The sequence below is a fragment of the Hirundo rustica genome, chromosome 23, assembly GCF_015227805.2.
Source record: "Hirundo rustica isolate bHirRus1 chromosome 23, bHirRus1.pri.v3, whole genome shotgun sequence".
NCBI lineage: Eukaryota > Metazoa > Chordata > Aves > Passeriformes > Hirundinidae > Hirundo > Hirundo rustica.
In genome coordinates, this window is record NC_053472.1 from 168,404 (window position 1) to 186,390 (window position 17,987).

At 43.3% G+C, this 17,987-nt stretch overlaps 1 protein-coding gene across 4 annotated transcripts in view; it reads left to right on the forward strand.

Annotated features, from left to right (window-relative positions):
- APLP2 (amyloid beta precursor like protein 2) overlaps positions 1 to 17,987 on the forward strand; it is a 47,775-nt gene that overhangs the window by 17,614 nt on the left and 12,174 nt on the right. For 2 of the 4 annotated variants that reach the window (XM_040085196.1, XM_040085197.1), the window contains exons 2-10: positions 4,763 to 4,936; positions 6,144 to 6,273; positions 9,332 to 9,444; positions 10,947 to 11,116; positions 11,960 to 12,168; positions 13,756 to 13,923; positions 15,856 to 15,971; positions 16,596 to 16,670; positions 17,808 to 17,966. In XM_040085196.1, coding sequence (XP_039941130.1) covers positions 4,763 to 4,936; positions 6,144 to 6,273; positions 9,332 to 9,444; positions 10,947 to 11,116; positions 11,960 to 12,168; positions 13,756 to 13,923; positions 15,856 to 15,971; positions 16,596 to 16,670; positions 17,808 to 17,966 — 1,314 coding nt within the window. The remainder of the gene's footprint in view (positions 1 to 4,762; positions 4,937 to 6,143; positions 6,274 to 9,331; positions 9,445 to 10,946; positions 11,117 to 11,959; positions 12,169 to 13,755; positions 13,924 to 15,855; positions 15,972 to 16,595; positions 16,671 to 17,807; positions 17,967 to 17,987) is intronic. The other 2 variants (XM_040085198.1, XM_040085199.1) reach the window with 1 other exon arrangement.

The window sequence follows — 17,987 nt, forward strand, 5'->3', positions numbered from 1 at the left end:
GATAGAGTAGGAAAATGCAATTTAAAAAAAAAAAATTCCAGAAAAAGTTGTTCTTTTCCTTTAAGGTGGGCAGCGTGACTTATCTGAGTAAGGACAATGCTGAACAGCCTGTTCTGAAGTCCCTCAGGTTGTGGTTCACGTGGACCCTGATTTAATAACCACTATTGCTTTTGAGGGTCTTTGCTTAATTAAAAACCAGCAGCACAAGTAATCTTTCCAAGTGCTTCCCAGCATTTTTTTTGTCAGTGTAGTAGCAGTTGGTTGTGAAATACATGTAACTCTCAGGAACAGGAAATCTGATCTGAGCTGTAGAGAATCCTGCAAAGGGCCCTCCCTTGTCACTTAAGGCAGGGTCTGCCCTCAGCAGCATCTGTTCTCTGGTCACCATGTCAATGCAGTTCTCCAGTGGAGTTTTCTTCAGCAGCTTATAAACTCTAGTGGCTGGAGTTTCAGCCTTTAAAACAGCTTAATCTTCCATGATTTTATGCAGAGAGCTACTCATGTGGCTGCAGAGGAAGCCTGATGGAAAGCATGGGTGGTGTGGGTTCTCCTCACAGGCTCTCCATGCTTCTCAAGCTCCCATCCACTCTGGTTTTGCTGGAATAAAGGCTCATTCTGGCTAATCTGATCAGATAAACGAGCCTATGGTCATGTTTGACCTCTCTGAAAATGCAGAATTCAGTTAAGTATGACATTTTGCAGATACTTCTGTGCTATTAAGGAAAGCTCTCAGGAACTAATTTCTGTGAATTATAATTACCAGCTTCTCTTCACAAGAGAAAAGCTTCAACCACACTTCAATCCTGAAGTCCCCAGCAGCATGCCAGAAGGTTTTCCAGAATAGCATTCCACAGGGAGCTGTATGGACAGCATGTGAAATAAGTTACGTTGTGATGAGGTTTAACAGATCCTGGCAATAAAAAGCAAAGGACGTGGATGTGGTTTTCATGTGTAGGTCTTTATAAACCAGAACTGCAATGTACTGCTTGTGTTTTGGAGGTAGATGTAAAATATTCTTTATTTTACTAAAGTCTCTAGCCTTGTGTCCCTCCTTTGGGATGAAGGATACTCGCAGGAAGAACAAATATGGTCCTTTTTAGCACCTGGAGCCCAGGCCTCCAGGTGGGGGATGCTCACACATCAAACCCTGTGTCACAAGCTGATGAGGTCAGTTGTAAATAAAAGCCAGGATACTTGGGCAGACACTTCCATCAGAGAAAAGGAAGATTTAGAGGCTTCAATTCTAGTGTTTCAGGACCATAAATCAGGCACTGGATGGCAGGGCGAGGAATTTACCTGACATTAACTGGCCAGAGATTTATGTGTTTATGGAGTCAAAACTTCTTTGGTCTTGGAAAGCAAACTGGATTACAGAATTATACCAAAAGGCAGAGCCCAGTTTCTCCTGAAACATCCTGTAGAAGTGCAACATGCAAGTTCCGGTGAGGAATGGTTTATGGAACAGTCTTTTCCCAAATAACATTTGTCTTGCTTTCATGTTATGGGTATGTATTAATAGGATAATAGCTACTAAAATAATGTTCAACAGGGACATACACAACTGGATGAACTCTCTTCTATCGTGTGTGTTGCCCCTCCCAATCTGTCAGGCTGCTTATTTAAGGGATTGAATAGTAGCTCCACAGCAGTAAAAGAAGCAGCTGCTTCCATTTATGGCTGGGAAATTCCCAGAGAAAAATGTGCTGTTGGTTTGTTCATCCCTGTGCAATGTGGAATGGGTGAATTCTCTGAAGTAGTAAAGAGCTTAACTAAGGATCTGGCCTTATCCCAAGCTTCATGCTGGTTTACGTGTTCCCGAAGCCTTCCTTTTGCAGAATGATGCTTGAGTGTAGCCTGAGGAATCTGCTTCCAGTTTTCATATACCGAAGGCAGTTGTGGGAACCATCAGAAAGTTATTTGGTCCCAAAAGGCTCTTGTAGATAACTTTTTTCCCCCCCTGTTTAAGTGTCAGTGTTAAAGGTGTGCCCTCCGTGAAGTTTGGAGGTCCTGTATTCTCTCATTACAGCTAAAATGAGATTAAAGTACTAAGTTAAATAACTGATATGATTGAGGGCTGGAGTGGACTGCCAGTGGAGGAAAAATTTAAGCCCATTGCTCAAAAATCTTGCCTTGCAGGTCTTGGGGTTAAAGAATCAACTCGTGTATCTCAAAGTTCATTAACTCACCCAACAGCACAATTCAAGAGAAGATTTCTGCTGCTTGATTAAAAGTGATGAAATCAAGCAAATAATTAGTCTCATTTGTTCAGCTGTGAATTGGGGCTTAGCATGTTCTGGTAGCTACGGCAACAGCACTCAACTGATATGCAAACTATGTGAGCAATCCAAGAAGGAGGAATGATACCTTTGCAAGGAGCAAGCTGGAGAGGCAGCAAAAACAAACACTGGCTCATCAGTGTGTAAATAGGGGGTGGTCATGTTTTCGGGAGGTTGGTATGTGTTTGAACAGGAGTTTTGCTCATGCAAGAGGTGTGATGAATGGATTACTTATGGATGTTTCTGCCTCTTGATGGGGACTGCGCCTCTCCTGCTCACAAGTTCCTTTACTGTGCTGCAGACTTGTTAAGTTTGCTTTAAAGGAGCCAGATTTCAGGCATCAGCAGTGCCATCGTAGCACATATATTTATTCTCTTTTGATGCCCTGTATTCTTACAAATGTTAATGCTTCCTGGGTCCTTGATCTTGCATTTATTTTCATTTTCTTTTTCGGGGGTGGAAATTGGATGTCGTTGCAATGGTGTCATCAAACAGAACTGTTCTGGGGTTTGTTTCCTTTAGCATGTCAGGTCCTGTGCTCTCTGGAAAATGGTTGTTGTTACCAGAGTGGTGTTTGTTAGGAGAGAGATAAAAAGGGCTTCTTAAAATGTTTGTGTGTGTTTAGGGAGTCCTGAAGGATCATTCTACATTTGCTTCTTTCTTCTCAGAAGACACATCAGGGAGGAGGATGGTGCAAAGCCTGTCACAGGTGCCCCATGTACGCTTGCGAGATATTTATTAAAGGCTTGATTTCTGAAAGAACCAAGTTACTGCGCCATATTCCCAGCCTCAGTCTGTTCCTCAGAGTTCCTCCTGTACCTGAGCTATGTGAATTTTTTCCTTAGGACAGAGAGTACAATAAACATACTCACTTGAAAATGTATGTGAACTTGACAGTATTTTGATACTGGGACATGAATGCTGCTCTCTTATATGTAGTTCAGTATTCATTACTTTGTGGTCTGTGCTAAAACATGCTGTCATGAGCATCTGTTGGTTGTAAGGGTCAGAGTAAGTAGAAACCACTTGTATAAGACTGTCTTAAATGATGCACGGGTAAACAGTACTTAGAACTTATGGGGTCATTTTTCTACAGTTAATACTTGAATTTATGCTTTTGTGCCTCAGGTTGATTTTTTCCCCAAAGCACTAATCTTGTGTTCAGCACTGAACAATCCTTGACTTTCTGAGTGTTGAAATGTCTTTCCTCCAGGCAGAGAGATAAAGGGAGGGGGAGAAATGAGCTAATTGTAATGGAGTTATTCTTTTTCCTAATATCCAGTAACTAAGAGCTGCACAAAGTTGTCCAATTGAATTCTACTCTTTACTCCTTTATTTCTTTTAAGAATACAAATATTGATATGAGTTGATGGGGGTCTGCAAGCAGTAGGGAATGAACAGTGCTCACAGTAATTTATGCATTTTTCAGTGCACAAAAAGTTAAATATGAAGGCAGGACTGGTAGCCTGGGGTTGTGTTGCTTGCCAGTGGAAAGGCAGCTTAGGGCTAGCAGACTGTGCATTGCTGTTTCTATCTGGAGTACTTGAAATGGATTCCATTCCCCTAAACACCTTAAAGAGCTTTTGGAGTTTGTCTGGGTTTTTTTGCCTTATGCCTCTTTCTCTTTTACAACAGCTAGTAGTTATTTAGGGAGAGCATATTCAGCTCCCAGCATCCACTTGGTCTTCTCAGGGAAAAAAAAAAAAAAAAAAAAGTCAGCAATTTAATTTCTTTTCCTCTTTTGGTCAGCCAGCAAGATTTCAGAAAGGGGCCCTGACCTTGTTTTCATTGATCAGTCTGCAGTTTGACCCAAATGTAGGCCTGGGCTGTCAGGTTCATGTCTGCTGGTGCAGTCTGGAAAGTGCACAGAATACACATCTGAAACAGCTCCCTTTAAGAGTGCACTGAATGAGACACAAAAGGCTTTGAGAAGTGGGTTGTCGCATCTGTTTTTTCTGATTCAGCAGAAATTATCTTTATTTGTATGTTGAGCAAAAAGCTTAGGTTTTTCTGTCCCAAGTATTCGATGATATTAGGATAAACACATAGCTTTTAACTCTGAGCAGGATTGTTGCAGTGGGACACAGTTATTTTAGTAGTGGTGGGAGTAATGCTTGTGTGCAACCTCACACAGGTCCTTCTGCCAAAAGTTGATAGTATTAGTTATTTAGGAAGTTTTTCAGACATCTGTTTTAGCTCATGTAGGTGCTGCCTTTTAGTGGGAATTACTCTTGGTTTTGGTAAGCTGTTGTTTCAATTATAAAAACAGGGTTTGGGGGGAAAAAAGTGCCTTGCTGGTGAAATCTTAAGGTGGGCTCAGCATCTCAGGGAATGTTGTTAAAAAATTGTTTGCAAGACTCCACTTGATACTCTGGATCAAGGAGGAGCTATCTGAGAAGATTCCAGAGGGTTTCTGGTTCTTTGAGTTGTTGAGCCTTTGATCAGATTATGCAATCAAGGTGTTTTGTTTTGGTTTGTCTTCACAGGCTCTTGCAGCCAATGCTGGGACTGGGTTTGCAGTGGCAGAACCTCAAATTGCCATGTTCTGCGGGAAGCTAAATATGCATGTGAACATTCAGACTGGGAAATGGGAACCTGACACTTCTGGGACCAAGAGCTGCTTTGGAAGAAAGGAGGAGATTCTGCAATACTGCCAGGAGGTGAGGTTTTCTGTGTAATCCTGAATGTTACCGCTGTGAAGGAATTGGATTCCAATTTAGCTGCTCAGTAGCAAATTAACCCTGCAGGAGATGAGCTTGCTTTTGGCTAGTCCAATTTCCTGCACTGTCCAGCTGCATTATGGTCCAGGAAAAGCAGGGAGGACGCTGCGGATTTAGAAGCGACCTCAGATAAGCTCACACTGCCACAGAAGGTCCTTGGTCTGGAAGTCAGAGGTCTCTTCATCTGTTAGTAGGGCTTTACCCCAGTGTGCTGCCCCTGAGCTGGTTAAGCAGTGTCTGCTCCCTCTTGTGTAAAATGGAACCTGACACCTGTTCTATTAAAATGCGGCCGTGCTGTTCTCAGGGATGTGTTCAGATGAGCCACAATATTAGAAAAATAATTTAATGAAATGTTGTCAGTATTTTTAAGCTCTTTAGACTTTATTGGAAAAGTTATAATCATCTTTAAATGTGTTCCAGATGCACTTTAACATATTGATCTTGTCTAGTGTCTTTAATTGCTCCTCTGAGGTGACAGGCATGTCACCACAGAGGTGACCACAAGAAATGCATTTTTTTTAATGGGAAGGCAACAGAATGTACCATGTCTGGACTGGAAAACTTTTTAAACTGTTTTACAAGGCTGATAAAACTGGGGCTGCATTTCTTTCATGTGGTAGAAGCCTAAATATAAGTCAGTGTCTGGACTTGAGAACTTGAGCAGTGCATAAGGATCAAATGAATACATCATAAATGGAGCAGGCATGAGGAAACCTGAGGAGGTGGGTGTATAATTCCATGAGTGATAAGAGAGTCTGAGGACGTTACTAATGGTGATTGCTGTTCCAGGGGTTATTGTGCAGCTCCAGAAAGAATTAAACTGCTACATCTCCTCCAAACCCAAATATACAAATGCTCGTCCTCCACTGTTGTGCAAATCCAGTCTACTCAGCTTAGTGCAAGTGAGGACTCTTGCCCTGACCTGCCTCAAAGCAGTGGCATACCTATTTCTGAAGCCCTGTGTGACAGACAGCTAGAGCTTTTTTATGTCTCCAGCTGTCCTGAGCTTGATCCAGAGCAGTGTGCGTGTCCATGTGCAAACTCCAGCTTATTCCTGTGTAGAGAATCAGCCTCACTACTCTGGTATGAGCTGCTCTGCGCATTTTCTGTCCTTTCTGGAGAGAAACCTCTCTGTGCTGTTCCCCAGATGTACCCAGACCTTCAGATCACCAATGTGGTAGAAGCCAATCAGCCCGTCAGCATCGACAGCTGGTGCAAGCGTGGGAAGAAGCAGTGCAAGGACCACACTCACATTGTCGTGCCCTACAAGTGTCTGGGTGAGTGTGTGTTGTGGGTGTGCTGTGCATTCCTTTGAGGGGAGCAAGGAGTTGCTTTCTGGATTCTTACAGAGAAAACAGCTCAGTTTGTTAGACTTGTCTTGTATCAGGTTGTCATTTCCACAGCTTCCACTGAAATGTTTTTCTTTCCACAAGATGGAACTCTGCCTTTCTGGAGCAGATCAACAGCTTGGTAACAGCTGTGGTGGAATAATGGTGCCTGGCATGAAAAACAAATCCTCGTTCTCTCTGCAACTGCCATAAAAACCTGAAGGCTATTGTATCTGAGTACCACAAAGACACTGGGATTTAATACTTTGATCCTATTTTTGTGAAGCTTTAATATTTTGTTGCCTTGGAGACTTAAATGCTCAGTGTGCTCAAGCTTCCTGCTTTGTCTTGGCAAGAGATCTCTATTCTATTTCAATGACTATATTTAAACTTTGCTGTTTCAAAGAGGCCCTTTTTCTTGCAGCTGTATCCCCTGTCCCCATTTTGAACTGTGAAAGAATATGAGGTAAACTGTGATGGATTTCATGGTGCTTTCCAGAATCCCCACCCACTGGAATCAGGCAGCATGTTTTAACTGATTAATTTACGACTTCCGACCTCTGGATTGTGGGTGACACTGTGCTGCCCCATGTGTGTTCTTAGAAGTGAGCTTAGTTTCAGCTGGCTGACTTTGTTTTCAGTTATCTACTGTAAAAGACTTCTTATAAATCTTGTGAGAGTCTGATTGCTGGGAGGATTCAGTAGGAAACAGTTTTCATAACTTGTGTCCATATCTCAGGTTACTGTGATTAGACAGGGGGGAACACCAGCAAAGCAGCAGAATCACGTGTGCGCTTTGTCTTTTATGTAATGCCTTCCACTAGACAATCATAAAGCATTTCATTAAGCAAAATTTATTGTGGACACATCCTGAGAGAAAGATGCTTGTCTTTATAGATGTGGAAATTGGGAAACAACCAAGCCCAAGTGCTCATAAAGAGAACTTCTCCTGATGGAAATAAGGATGAAAGCAAGATTCCTGGATTTATAAGAAGTCATCTCTTTTAGAAATAATCCTTCCCTGAGCCTACTCTCCAGCTGAAAAATAAGCTGATTTTACTGATACTGCCCTAAAATTTGATAAGCATTGAACTACTTATGCAGGTTTTTCATTAGTATAATTCACAGTGTTCATGACTTGCAGGCTCTAGCCTGTGAGGCAGCTTTGGTTTTCAGATCTGAGTCGCAAGTCTGGAGGCCACATACCTATAAAATCTCTTTGTCTTTAGCACTCCACAAGTTGCTTGTTGTAAATAGATGATGCGTTTCTCTGGGATTATAGTCAAACTGTGGGATTTTGTTCCCTTTCTTGGTTGTGTTTCCCTTGACACATTAATGCAGAGTACCTTGAGGTAGGATCCTGTCACCATACCCCATTTAGTGTTCTCTGCCTGTTCCACACCAAGGAAGACCCCTTCCTATTTCACAGGTGAAGAGAAGAACCCATGAATCTTATGCCTTCAGCCCCCATAACCACAGTCTCTTGGTTTTATAGTTTGCTCAGTTTTACTTTTCTTACCAGAAGCATTTAAACCTTTCCTGCTAGAGTAGGATGAAAGGTTATTAACTCAAAATTCCAACTGGCCTGTTTTGAGATAAGAAAATGGGGAAAATACAGCCTCTCTATTAGTTTAAAATGTAAGTAATTGCAGAGGGATGGTGAAGGTCATTTGCTTTCATTGTCTTCAATTCTCAGTAATCTAACTCTAAACTATTTAACTTGACTGTACTTTGTAGATATGTCCATGGTCTTTTAGTATCAACAGTAAGGAGCTGCAAAAAAATCGGTCATGTGAACAATATTTAAAATTTATTTTGAAAAGATGGTGTGAAAGATTTGTTAGACAAAGAATTCTGCTTTGTGGAGACTCTGTGAGAAAAAGTCTTTGACTTAAAAGCTTTTCTCCATTTTAACAAATGACTCCTAAAGCTGCTGGTCATGTGTGCTGGGAATGCTCCTTAGAAATACTTGGGCTGAAGATCTTTTCCTGGTCTTCTCAGAGTATCTAGCTCTCTCCTTATTTTGAAATTATGCAGCATTTGAATCTGCAAGAAAGAAAGAAAAACATCAGCTTGGAGAAAATTTGACGTTTAAATTCCTGCAGCAGTGTTTGCTGGGACTTCTGAGAACGGGAAATGATGCTCATTTAATTCTGATCCTTGATTCATATGTGTTAGTACCAAACGGAATGATGATGGAAACTCAGCCTAAATAGCTTTTAAGTCCAGCTAAAGTAGAGTCTATACAGCAGCGAGATTCTCTCTCTCCCATCTTCCTCAAAAGCAAAAGTGTGGGTTTTGCACGAAGATTGTGCCAAAGCTTCCTCATGCTAGTGACGACGTGGTTATCTAGATATTGGAATGCAGTGTATTTGCTGTCTGGTTGTACTCCAGTATTTAGGCTGTATGGTTTTTATTTTCCAACCCTCTGTGTTTTGGTTAGGGCAGTGAATATGCTGCAGTTGATCATGAATTAAACTATCTGGGAAAAAAAAAAAAAACCAACAAAACCAAACATGTCTTGCTCAAATACTGAAAACATAGATAACACTCTCAGCATATACAAATTTTCAGGCTGTTACAGCAGCAAACAGCATGAGGGAACTTTGGTAAGATGCAGCTCATTTGAAAATAGGTGATTAAGTAGATTGAAACTTCGTAGTGCAGACACGTAGTGCGGTCTTCTCAAAGATTTGAATGAAAACTCTTCAGTCAATCCTTTCATGGAAGAACAACTATTTATTAACTGTAAACTCTGCCTTCAGTTCTGCTTTAGGGATCTGCCCAATCACCCCATGCTCATGGTTTTACCTTGGAATCTCTGAGGCTCTGTTTTTCTTTAGATTCTCAGAAATAATTTTCAGAGCTGGTGTGACTTGTCTCCTTTAAGAATATACCGAGCCCTCAAGGCACAACGCACAGAGTGCACTTTGGGGGAGTTCTGGTGGAGGCTTTATTTGCTGTTGGAGGCTGGACAAGTGTGACCTGTGGCCATTGTGTTTTTCAGTGGGTGAGTTTGTAAGTGATGTCCTGCTGGTTCCCGAGAAGTGCCGGTTCTTCCACAAGGAGCGCATGGATGTGTGTGAAAGCCACCAGCACTGGCACACTGTGGCAAAGGAGGTAATGGAGCTGCTGGGACAGGAGTGTTTATTTTGGATCTGTCCACTTGGATGCTTGTAGTGCTGGAGCACAGCAGTGTTTCTCTCTGTATTGCTATTCCCATATTCCAGTCAATGAACTGAGGCAGACAGCAAGGAAATAAAAATTTAAAAGTACTCAAGTGACTTAAAAAAAACCTGTGTAGTAATTGAGTTATTTTTCATGAAAAGCTGTCCTTAATAGCTTATCTCTATCACAGAGCTAGGAACTGAAATCTGCTCTCTGGAATACTGCTTTAGCCAATGGTTCATCCCTCTATCTTTTCTCTCTCCAGGGAGATACAGTGGGCATAGGATAGTTCCTATTTTTCTTGCACATTTTACTTTAATGTACCTTCTGCTGGGGATTTGGTTGGGAGGGCTTGCCTGGGAGCAAACTGATTTTTGTTGGGACTGATTAGTGGAGGTTTTACATAAGAGAGGGATTATATTCTCAGAATAAATCTATGCTGTGGTTTTGGGGGGATGGGTTTGTGTTTTCTTATCTGGCTAACTAAACTGTTGCAAAAGCTTTGCACTCCCATTTGAAGCTGGGGTAATAAAAACAAGATTGTGACAGAACGTGCATGTTTTCCATTTTGTAGAAGCAGCAATTGTAGAAACAGCAACACAAAGACCAGTTGTTAACCAGATGAGGTTAAGGATGCTCCACTTAAGATTGCTATTTCTTTAAAATCCTGTGAGCGAAAATCCATCTAAATAAAGCTGTACTAGAGGAATTGTCTTTTAATTGATGGTAAACTTGTTAGTGTCTAGAAAATTGAAAAATCATTTACTTTAAATGTAGTTGGAAAACTTTTCCAGCAATATTTGGCTCATTTAAAATCGGTGCTGTAACAAAGCAAAGCACAGAAGGGTTCTGATGGGTATAATAAAGATTTTCTTCATTCTTTTCTGGGCACCTCAAAGCCAAGTATTTCCTTAGCTTAAGAGAAGTGTATAGACATAATGTCTAAGCATAGTTTACATTTGACTTTTTCCTTGAATTATCTGATTGTTTTTCATCTACAGCATGTAAAATGACCTTGACACAAAGTCTATTTGAGCAATTATTCACTTGCTCCAATGTAAAGTTTAATAGAGAAAGTTTAATGAGATGGCCAGGCCAGCAAACACCCTTTCTGGTTCTTGAAAGTGTTCTCCCTTGACTTGGCACAAAGTGTTTAGGTATTTTTCCTCAAGTTTGTCAGGTTGACAAACCAGCAGTTGTTGGGCCAGGGTATGAAATGTTAACACGAGGAAGTACTGGATGTTTCTGAATCTGGGGTTTTCATGGTTTTTTGGGGTTTTTTACACTATAAGTTTCAAATCCACTTTGCTTTGATGTTCAGATTTAGGTCATATGTTGCTGTTGTTTTTGCTGTAAAACTTAAAACCATCCCTGGGATCTCTGATAGGCAAACTTGAGCTTTATCCAAAGGAAGAGCATGATGCTGAACTGACATGAATGGGCTTCCCTTTCAGGCCTGTCTGACAGAAGGGATGATCCTGCACAGCTACGGGATGCTGCTGCCCTGTGGAGTGGACCAGTTCCACGGAACAGAATATGTGTGCTGTCCTCAGACTAAGGTTGTGGATGAGGCTCTGTCCAAAGAGGAGGAGGATGAGGATGAAGACTATGACCTTTACAAGAGGTAGAGTTCTTACTGGTGTTGACAGCTTTGTACCATGAAGCTGCTGCTTGGTAATATTTCACACAGCAACTCCCTTGTGTAGAGGGTTGAGCAAATTTCTATGCTTCTGATTTTCCTAAAGGAGTGTCCTTAGCCTGAAGAGGTTTACAGTGCCCTTTTTACTGGAGAAGCTAAATGCCTCTCCCTTCATCCCTGCACAGTTGGGGTCATTCGGCCTCAAGGAGAGAAGGCTCCAGGGAGATCTTAAGAGTCCCTTCCGATGCCTAAACAGGCTCCAAGAGAGTTGGAGAGGGTCTTTGGACAAGGGCCTGCAGGGACGGGACAAGGGGGAATGGCTTCACCCTGCCAGAGGGTTCGATGGGATACTGGGAAGGAATTCTTCCCTGTGAGGATGGTGAGGCCCTAGCACAGGCTGCCTAGAGAAGCTGTGGTTGTCCCATTCCTGGAAGTGTCTGAGGCCTGGTTGGATGGGGCTTGGACAGCCTGGGATAGTGGAAGGTGTCTTTGCCCAGGGAAGGGGGTGGAACAAGATGGGCTTTAAGGTCCCTCTCAACCCAAACCAGTCTGGGATTCTGCAGTAGGATTCTGCCCCAAGGTTAGACTTTCACTTGTTGAAGAATGGAAAGAGGCCACATGAAGCCAGAGCCATGGAGAAACTCTGCCTGCAGCAGCAGGAGGCTAATGAGGGATGCCCCCTTGCTGTGAGTGATGGGCTAATCAATAGCTGGTACACTTATTTTTCCCATTTTTGGTGTTTCTAGAACAGATGGAAAGAGTTATTATTCTGGTTCATCCAAGTGATTAGCCTTAACTTTACTCCCTAATTTATCTGTGTCCCTCCAGTGAGTTCCCTACAGAGGCAGGTGTAGAGGACTTCACAGGAACAGCTGTGGAGGAAGATGAGGATGATGAAGGGGAAGAGGAGGAAGATGTGGAGGACCGTGATTACTACTATGACAGCTACAAAGCTGATGACTACAATGAAGAGACCCCCACAGAGCCCAGCAGTGACAAGGCTATGGCTGAAAAAGAAGTGAGCAGTGACATGAAATGTAAGACACATTCCAGTCCACAGGCCTCCTGCTCCCTTGAGATCATTCCTGTTGGCTGTCAATTAGTGATGGGGTTTTGATCAAGTCAATAAGTGCCACTTAGAACTTTTATCTGCCAGATAAGTTAGCAAACAGAGGAAAGCTGATGGTGCTTGTTTCAAGTGGTGAAATTAACTCTCTAGAGCATGGGCCATATGTTTCCAGATAAACAGCAGTTCTGCTGGCAGGAGGCCCAGTGTTTGGCATGTTGAACAAGCCCCTCATGAGTCAGAAAAGCCATATCTGCAAATTTTGGAAAGTCTTAAAGGAGCACTTGGGGTACACTGTAAATTTAAAATCTGGTAGTTTATACCAGGTTAAAATGAGAAAGCTGAAAGTGGTGGGCCGTACTCTGCAGAGGTGCCACCTGGTCATTTAAGGGTGAGGAACATCCTTGGTGCTGCTTTTGCATAAACACTTCTCTTCCACAAAAGGAAGTCAGCCAGCACAACTGCCCCAGCTTGATTATATGTTAAGGTATACTTTCTGCAGTAGTAGAATCTACTGTGCTGATGGCAGTTTTTGTTGAGTGGTAGGTGCCCTTGCTGTGGGCTCATGTGGTGCCTCAGCATTATGTGATGTCCTACACTTTGCATGTCGAAGTGTCTGCAGAGGAGGGAAGAGCAGAGATGGAATGAAATTCAATTAGCTACACATCACTGAATCATTGCCAGCAGTTATTGCAGCTTTTTGGTAAAATGCCACTATGCTGCAGATAATTTTCCTTGCTGAAACAAGGCTTAGCTCATACATGTACAAGGCTGTTGCAGATCTGTAGGTGTTGTAAGAGGCTTGGAGGAATATGATTGGGGTGTCTGTTTTGGGGGGTATACAGTCTTTTTTCCATGAAGTACCATGAACAGTTGCTAATTTTTTCACTATATCTGCTCTCTTGCCTCCAAACAGCCCAGCTGCTATTGCTGCCTTGCCATGAAGCATTCCCTGTGCCATGGCTGCATGAAGTTTTAATATTTGGTGCATAGATGTTTCAAACCTGAAAACCTCAGTGTCTGAGGCTGGCATGGAGATCACTCCCTTTGTTTTGCTTGCTCTTTCACTTACTCCTGCACCTAGCCTGTAGGATGTGGAATATCTGTCCGGGCAGAGTGCAGAGAACTGGACATCCTTTGATGCTTTAAGCAGCCCGAATTGACTGGTTTTCCATGCTGCTGGTTTTATAGAGTGGAGGCTCTTCCACTGGTGCAGCTGGGGCATAATGCTGTGGCACGAGCAGAGCAGATTCTTGCTGTCACAGTCCCAGGCTCTGGAGAAATCTCTCACAGATGAGAGCTCCATGTAGTGACAGAGCGAGCTACTTGGCTATCTCCAAAACACCTCATGCAGACATCTCCCTGACCAGCTTGATGGATGCTTGGAATGTTAACCCCCCCCCCCAAAACTGACAGAAGCCTTTGGGTTGGTGCAGCAGCGATGCTGAGGCCGGTGCCTTAGAGGAAGGGGTGAAGTAGAGCCACCTCTGCATCATGTAAATCACTTGGCAGGCCCTGTGCTCCTCACCAGCTCATGTTCTCACCCGTCTCCACACAGCTGTCTGCTCCCAGGAGGCCATGACAGGGCCCTGCCGGGCTGTGATGCCTCGTTGGTACTTCGATCCTAACAAGAGAAAATGCATTCGCTTTATATATGGAGGCTGCGGAGGCAACAGGAACAATTTTGAGTCAGAGGAGTATTGTATGGCTGTTTGTAAAAAGATGAGTAAGTCTTGCCTCCCATTGGCCTTTTGCAGCTGGCCACTGTCTGTCTGGCGTGTGGTGTCTCCTCCTCCTCCCCCTGGGCAATAGAGGAGCCGTCTGTAACTTGTCCCTTTGGTTCTGGTGTCTGTCCCTTTGCAGCAGTCTCCTCCTGTCTCTGCTTCCCTAGGTGTGTAGGGTGGTTGTTTCTGGGGAACATTCCCCTCATCATATGCTGTCTGTGCTCCCTGGTGACTTGCAGCTCTTGCTGAGGGCTCAGCTGCCCTCTTCCAGGTCTATAGCAGGGACTAGGGGCTGTCTCTGACCTCTTGCCTGACTGGCTTTTTAATCAAAATATATTTAAGGAAGCCCTTGCTTTCCCCGGTTGTATTACCATGCATATGTTTGACAGTATATCCTGAAAAGCAGGCTACTGTTCTTCTGATAGTAGGGATTTTCTTGCTGTTCTAATTTTGGAAAATATCAGACCAGTAGTATAGAATTCAGATTCCCATTTTCAGCTTGGTGTGAAATACAAATCACAACTCAATCCCTGTGTTTTTGAGTGCTTAAGGTTTTTGGCACCAATTTCAACTGGCTTTTATGTCAGATGATAAAACTACCAAAAACATTTTAACCTCCTTATTAATCTTATTGTTGAACTCCAGCACTTCCACTTCAGCTACCATTAAAGCTTTTGAAAGGCTTTTTGTGTTATCTGGGGCTTGGCAGCCTGACTATACAGCCATAATCCTGTTTACGAAATGTGCTTCAGATTGGGCTGATCTAACTGAGGCAGTGAAAGAAAAGATGCGGATGTCAGGAGCTTTTTGTACAAAAGATTGTCCTGTTACAGAAGGATTTGGGGCTGGGAAGAGAGTTCTCTGTGTCCAAGCCTGGTTCAGAAATGCCAGGAGCAGGGCCAGAATACAGGACTGATATGACATTGTCCCTTGCACACAACAATAGTGCCTGTGTTGTATGTTGTCATTATCTCCCCCTAGTTAGAGGGAAGGGTGGTGGGCGCAGTGCGTGCCAAACTCTTACCCAGTGTTTTTGCTGAAGTGCTAGGTAATTTTTTTTCTGAAGCATGCTGTCTTTAATGACATGTTGGAGGATTTTCCACCCAAATAACTAATAAGGATGACAGGTTGCCTCAACTGTCCCTTTTTGCCTTCCCTCAAGCAAGATGCAACAAGAGAGTGCATCATGTTTGGCACAAATCTTTCAGAAAGGCTCTGGGATGTATAGGTCCTAAAACTGTGACACAGGAGTACTTTCAGCACTTCCTGAACTGCAGTATATAGAATACAGAGCTCCTGATGTTGATTCTGTAGGTGCTTGAAGTTTATCAGTTCTGAAATTTTGTTTTCCCCCTTGTCGGATTTGGATGTCTTGAAGTTACAAACCATCCAGTGTATTGGACAAGTCACTTTGTCACACTGAGCCTCCTTCTGTTGCTGTCTTGTCTAATATCGTTGCCTATAAGTTCTGCATGGTGCATCTGGTAGGGAAGGTAGGTTTGAAGTATAAAATACTGGTTTTGTGCAGATTTATTGTTATTGGTTAATGATGTCTGGAGCCAGCTTGTCAGTAAATAGCTAATGCACAGAATGTCACTTAAACCATCCAAAGCCAATGTGGAAGGGAAGTTGAATTCTTTATCCTGCCATGCCAGGCACTGTGTTTCTGGAGCTGAGTGCAGCTCACCTCAGCACTGTGCAGGCCAAGCAGTGTTGGGAGCTGTGGTCATTGCTGCCATTTGGGCTGATGGAGCTGATGTTGGACAGAAAATTGGCACCGTAAAAATTCCAAAACGGACTCCGGAAGGTGGTTGTTCAGTAGGCTCAGCTTGCCAGACTATTAATTAGGCAGGCATGGAGGTTCTTCTCCTTGCCCTCTGCAATCCAGGATTGCAGGTTTCTAATGCTCTGCTTACCCTTCCTTCTCCATGCAGTGCCAACTGATGATGTGGACGTCTACTTCGAAACCCCTGCTGATGACAATGAGCATGCCCGCTTCCAGAAGGCCAAGGAGCAGCTGGAGGTCAGGCACCACAACCGCATGGACCGGGTAAGTGTCAGCCTTCAGGCTTTGTGCTCTGCTGTTGTTCGTGTGTAGGGTTGCTGCCCCTGTTTTACCGGTGTCCTGGTTTAGGGAATCGCCGTAGGACAACTGGAAAAATTGGTGGTGAAGTGACTTGCTTTCCAGTTTCCAGCCTTTTGTGCGTTTCTTTCAGTATGACCACACCGTGGGAGTCAGATTTTTAGTTCTCCAGTGTTGGGAGAGAGGAATTAGATTAGATGCTGGGAAGAAAATTCTTTACTCAGAGGATGCTGAAACTCTGGCACAGGTTGCCCAGAAAGGATGTGAGTTCCCCATACCTGGAAGTGTTTAAGGCCAAGTTGGACAGAGCTTGGAGCCATCTGGTCTAGTAGAAGGTATCCCTGCCCATGGCAGGGGGTGAAACAAGATGAGATTTAAGGTCTCTTCCAGCCCAAACCCTTCTGGGATTCTGTGAAGCTTGGCTTGTTACTCAGAGGGATTAAGTGCTAGGCTTAAACCCCACAACAGCTCTTTTGTGCCTTCAAAACCCAGCCAGGCTGTGCTAGGATCTTCCTGTGAAGGCAAATCAGCTCATAAAGATAAGATTTAAATTTGTGTCTTGTTCACGTGTTCTGTCCTTTTCCTGTCCAGGTGAAAAAGGAGTGGGAGGAAGCAGAGCACCAGGCTGTAAATCTCCCCAAGGCAGAAAGACAGACTCTAATCCAGGTAAGAGTGGAAGGACCTAAAGGGCAAAGTTACTGAGAGAGATTGCAATATTCAGAGCCAAAAGACAGCTGAGATGCAAGAACAACCTTCCTGCTCTGTCAACAGCTGCCTTTTAGAGGAGGTTTGATTCAATTGCTTGCTTTGTTCTTAAAAGTGGAGATGATCTGATACTAGGCCAGTCCTTTCCTACACACACTAGTAGAAAGTGATCTCGCTCCTCAAGCGTAGCAACAGTGGAGCCAAATTGTAATTTCAGATCTTTGGCCTGTTTTGCACTAAGCACTAGCCTCAGAGCCTGGTTCAGTCAGCCCTGGCTCTCTGGACACACATTTCCTGCTCGGGCAGACTTAGTGAAAACAGCTTAGACAGCAGATAAAGCTGGTTTGCTGCCAAAATGCTGATCTTGTGCCTTATGAGGAGAGTTCAGTTGGACTGGGAAGTTAATGAGAGATTGCAGTGTGGGATCATTAGGGGAAGGTTCTTCTGGCAGTGCCAACTCTGTGAATTTCTCTCAAACCAATATACAACTAAGTGATTGACTCCAGCTTTTAAGCCCACTTTGGATTTTAGCCTGGAACACAGTTTTCTGTCTGCATTTTTTAATATAAGTCACTGTTTAGAACTATGTGCAAATCCAAAAGTTTGTCGTTATCTCTGTTGAAACATAACACTTAGCAGACTATTCTGGTTGGTTTGGAAATGAGGGTTATAACCTTTCTAAAAGAATACAGAGAGATTTGATCTGAAGGTGGAATGGGAAATTCCCTACACAATATCTTTGTAAACTTTTGTAAATTCAAATTAATGGGTCCAGGCTGAAGGGATCAATCCTGTTCTCATATCGCGGGGTCGCAGGAAAGAGTTAATATTGTGTGAGTTTTTCAGCACAGCCTGGATCTCCCAACCCCAACATGATCTTTATGTGCAAGGTCCTTTTCATTCTTCAGACCTTTAAAATGGCTTGTGAAGGAAGTTTGGAAGGCAAATTATCACTACTAAATTTGCAGAGATGAAATCTGCATCATCATTTCTCCATGCCCTTCCTAACTGTAATGGGTTGGATATGGAGTTTGACAGTCCTTGTTAGTTCTAAGGGGTTTCAGGAGTTGTTGGTCACAGTGCATTTCTTTGTTCTAGCACTTCCAGGCCATGGTGAAATCACTGGAAAAAGAAGCAGCAAGTGAGAAGCAGCAGCTGGTGGAGACTCACCTGGCTCGTGTGGAAGCCATGCTGAACGATCGCCGTCGCATTGCCCTGGAGAACTACCTGGCTGCGCTGCAGGCTGACCCACCACGTGTGAGTTTCTTCCTACTACGT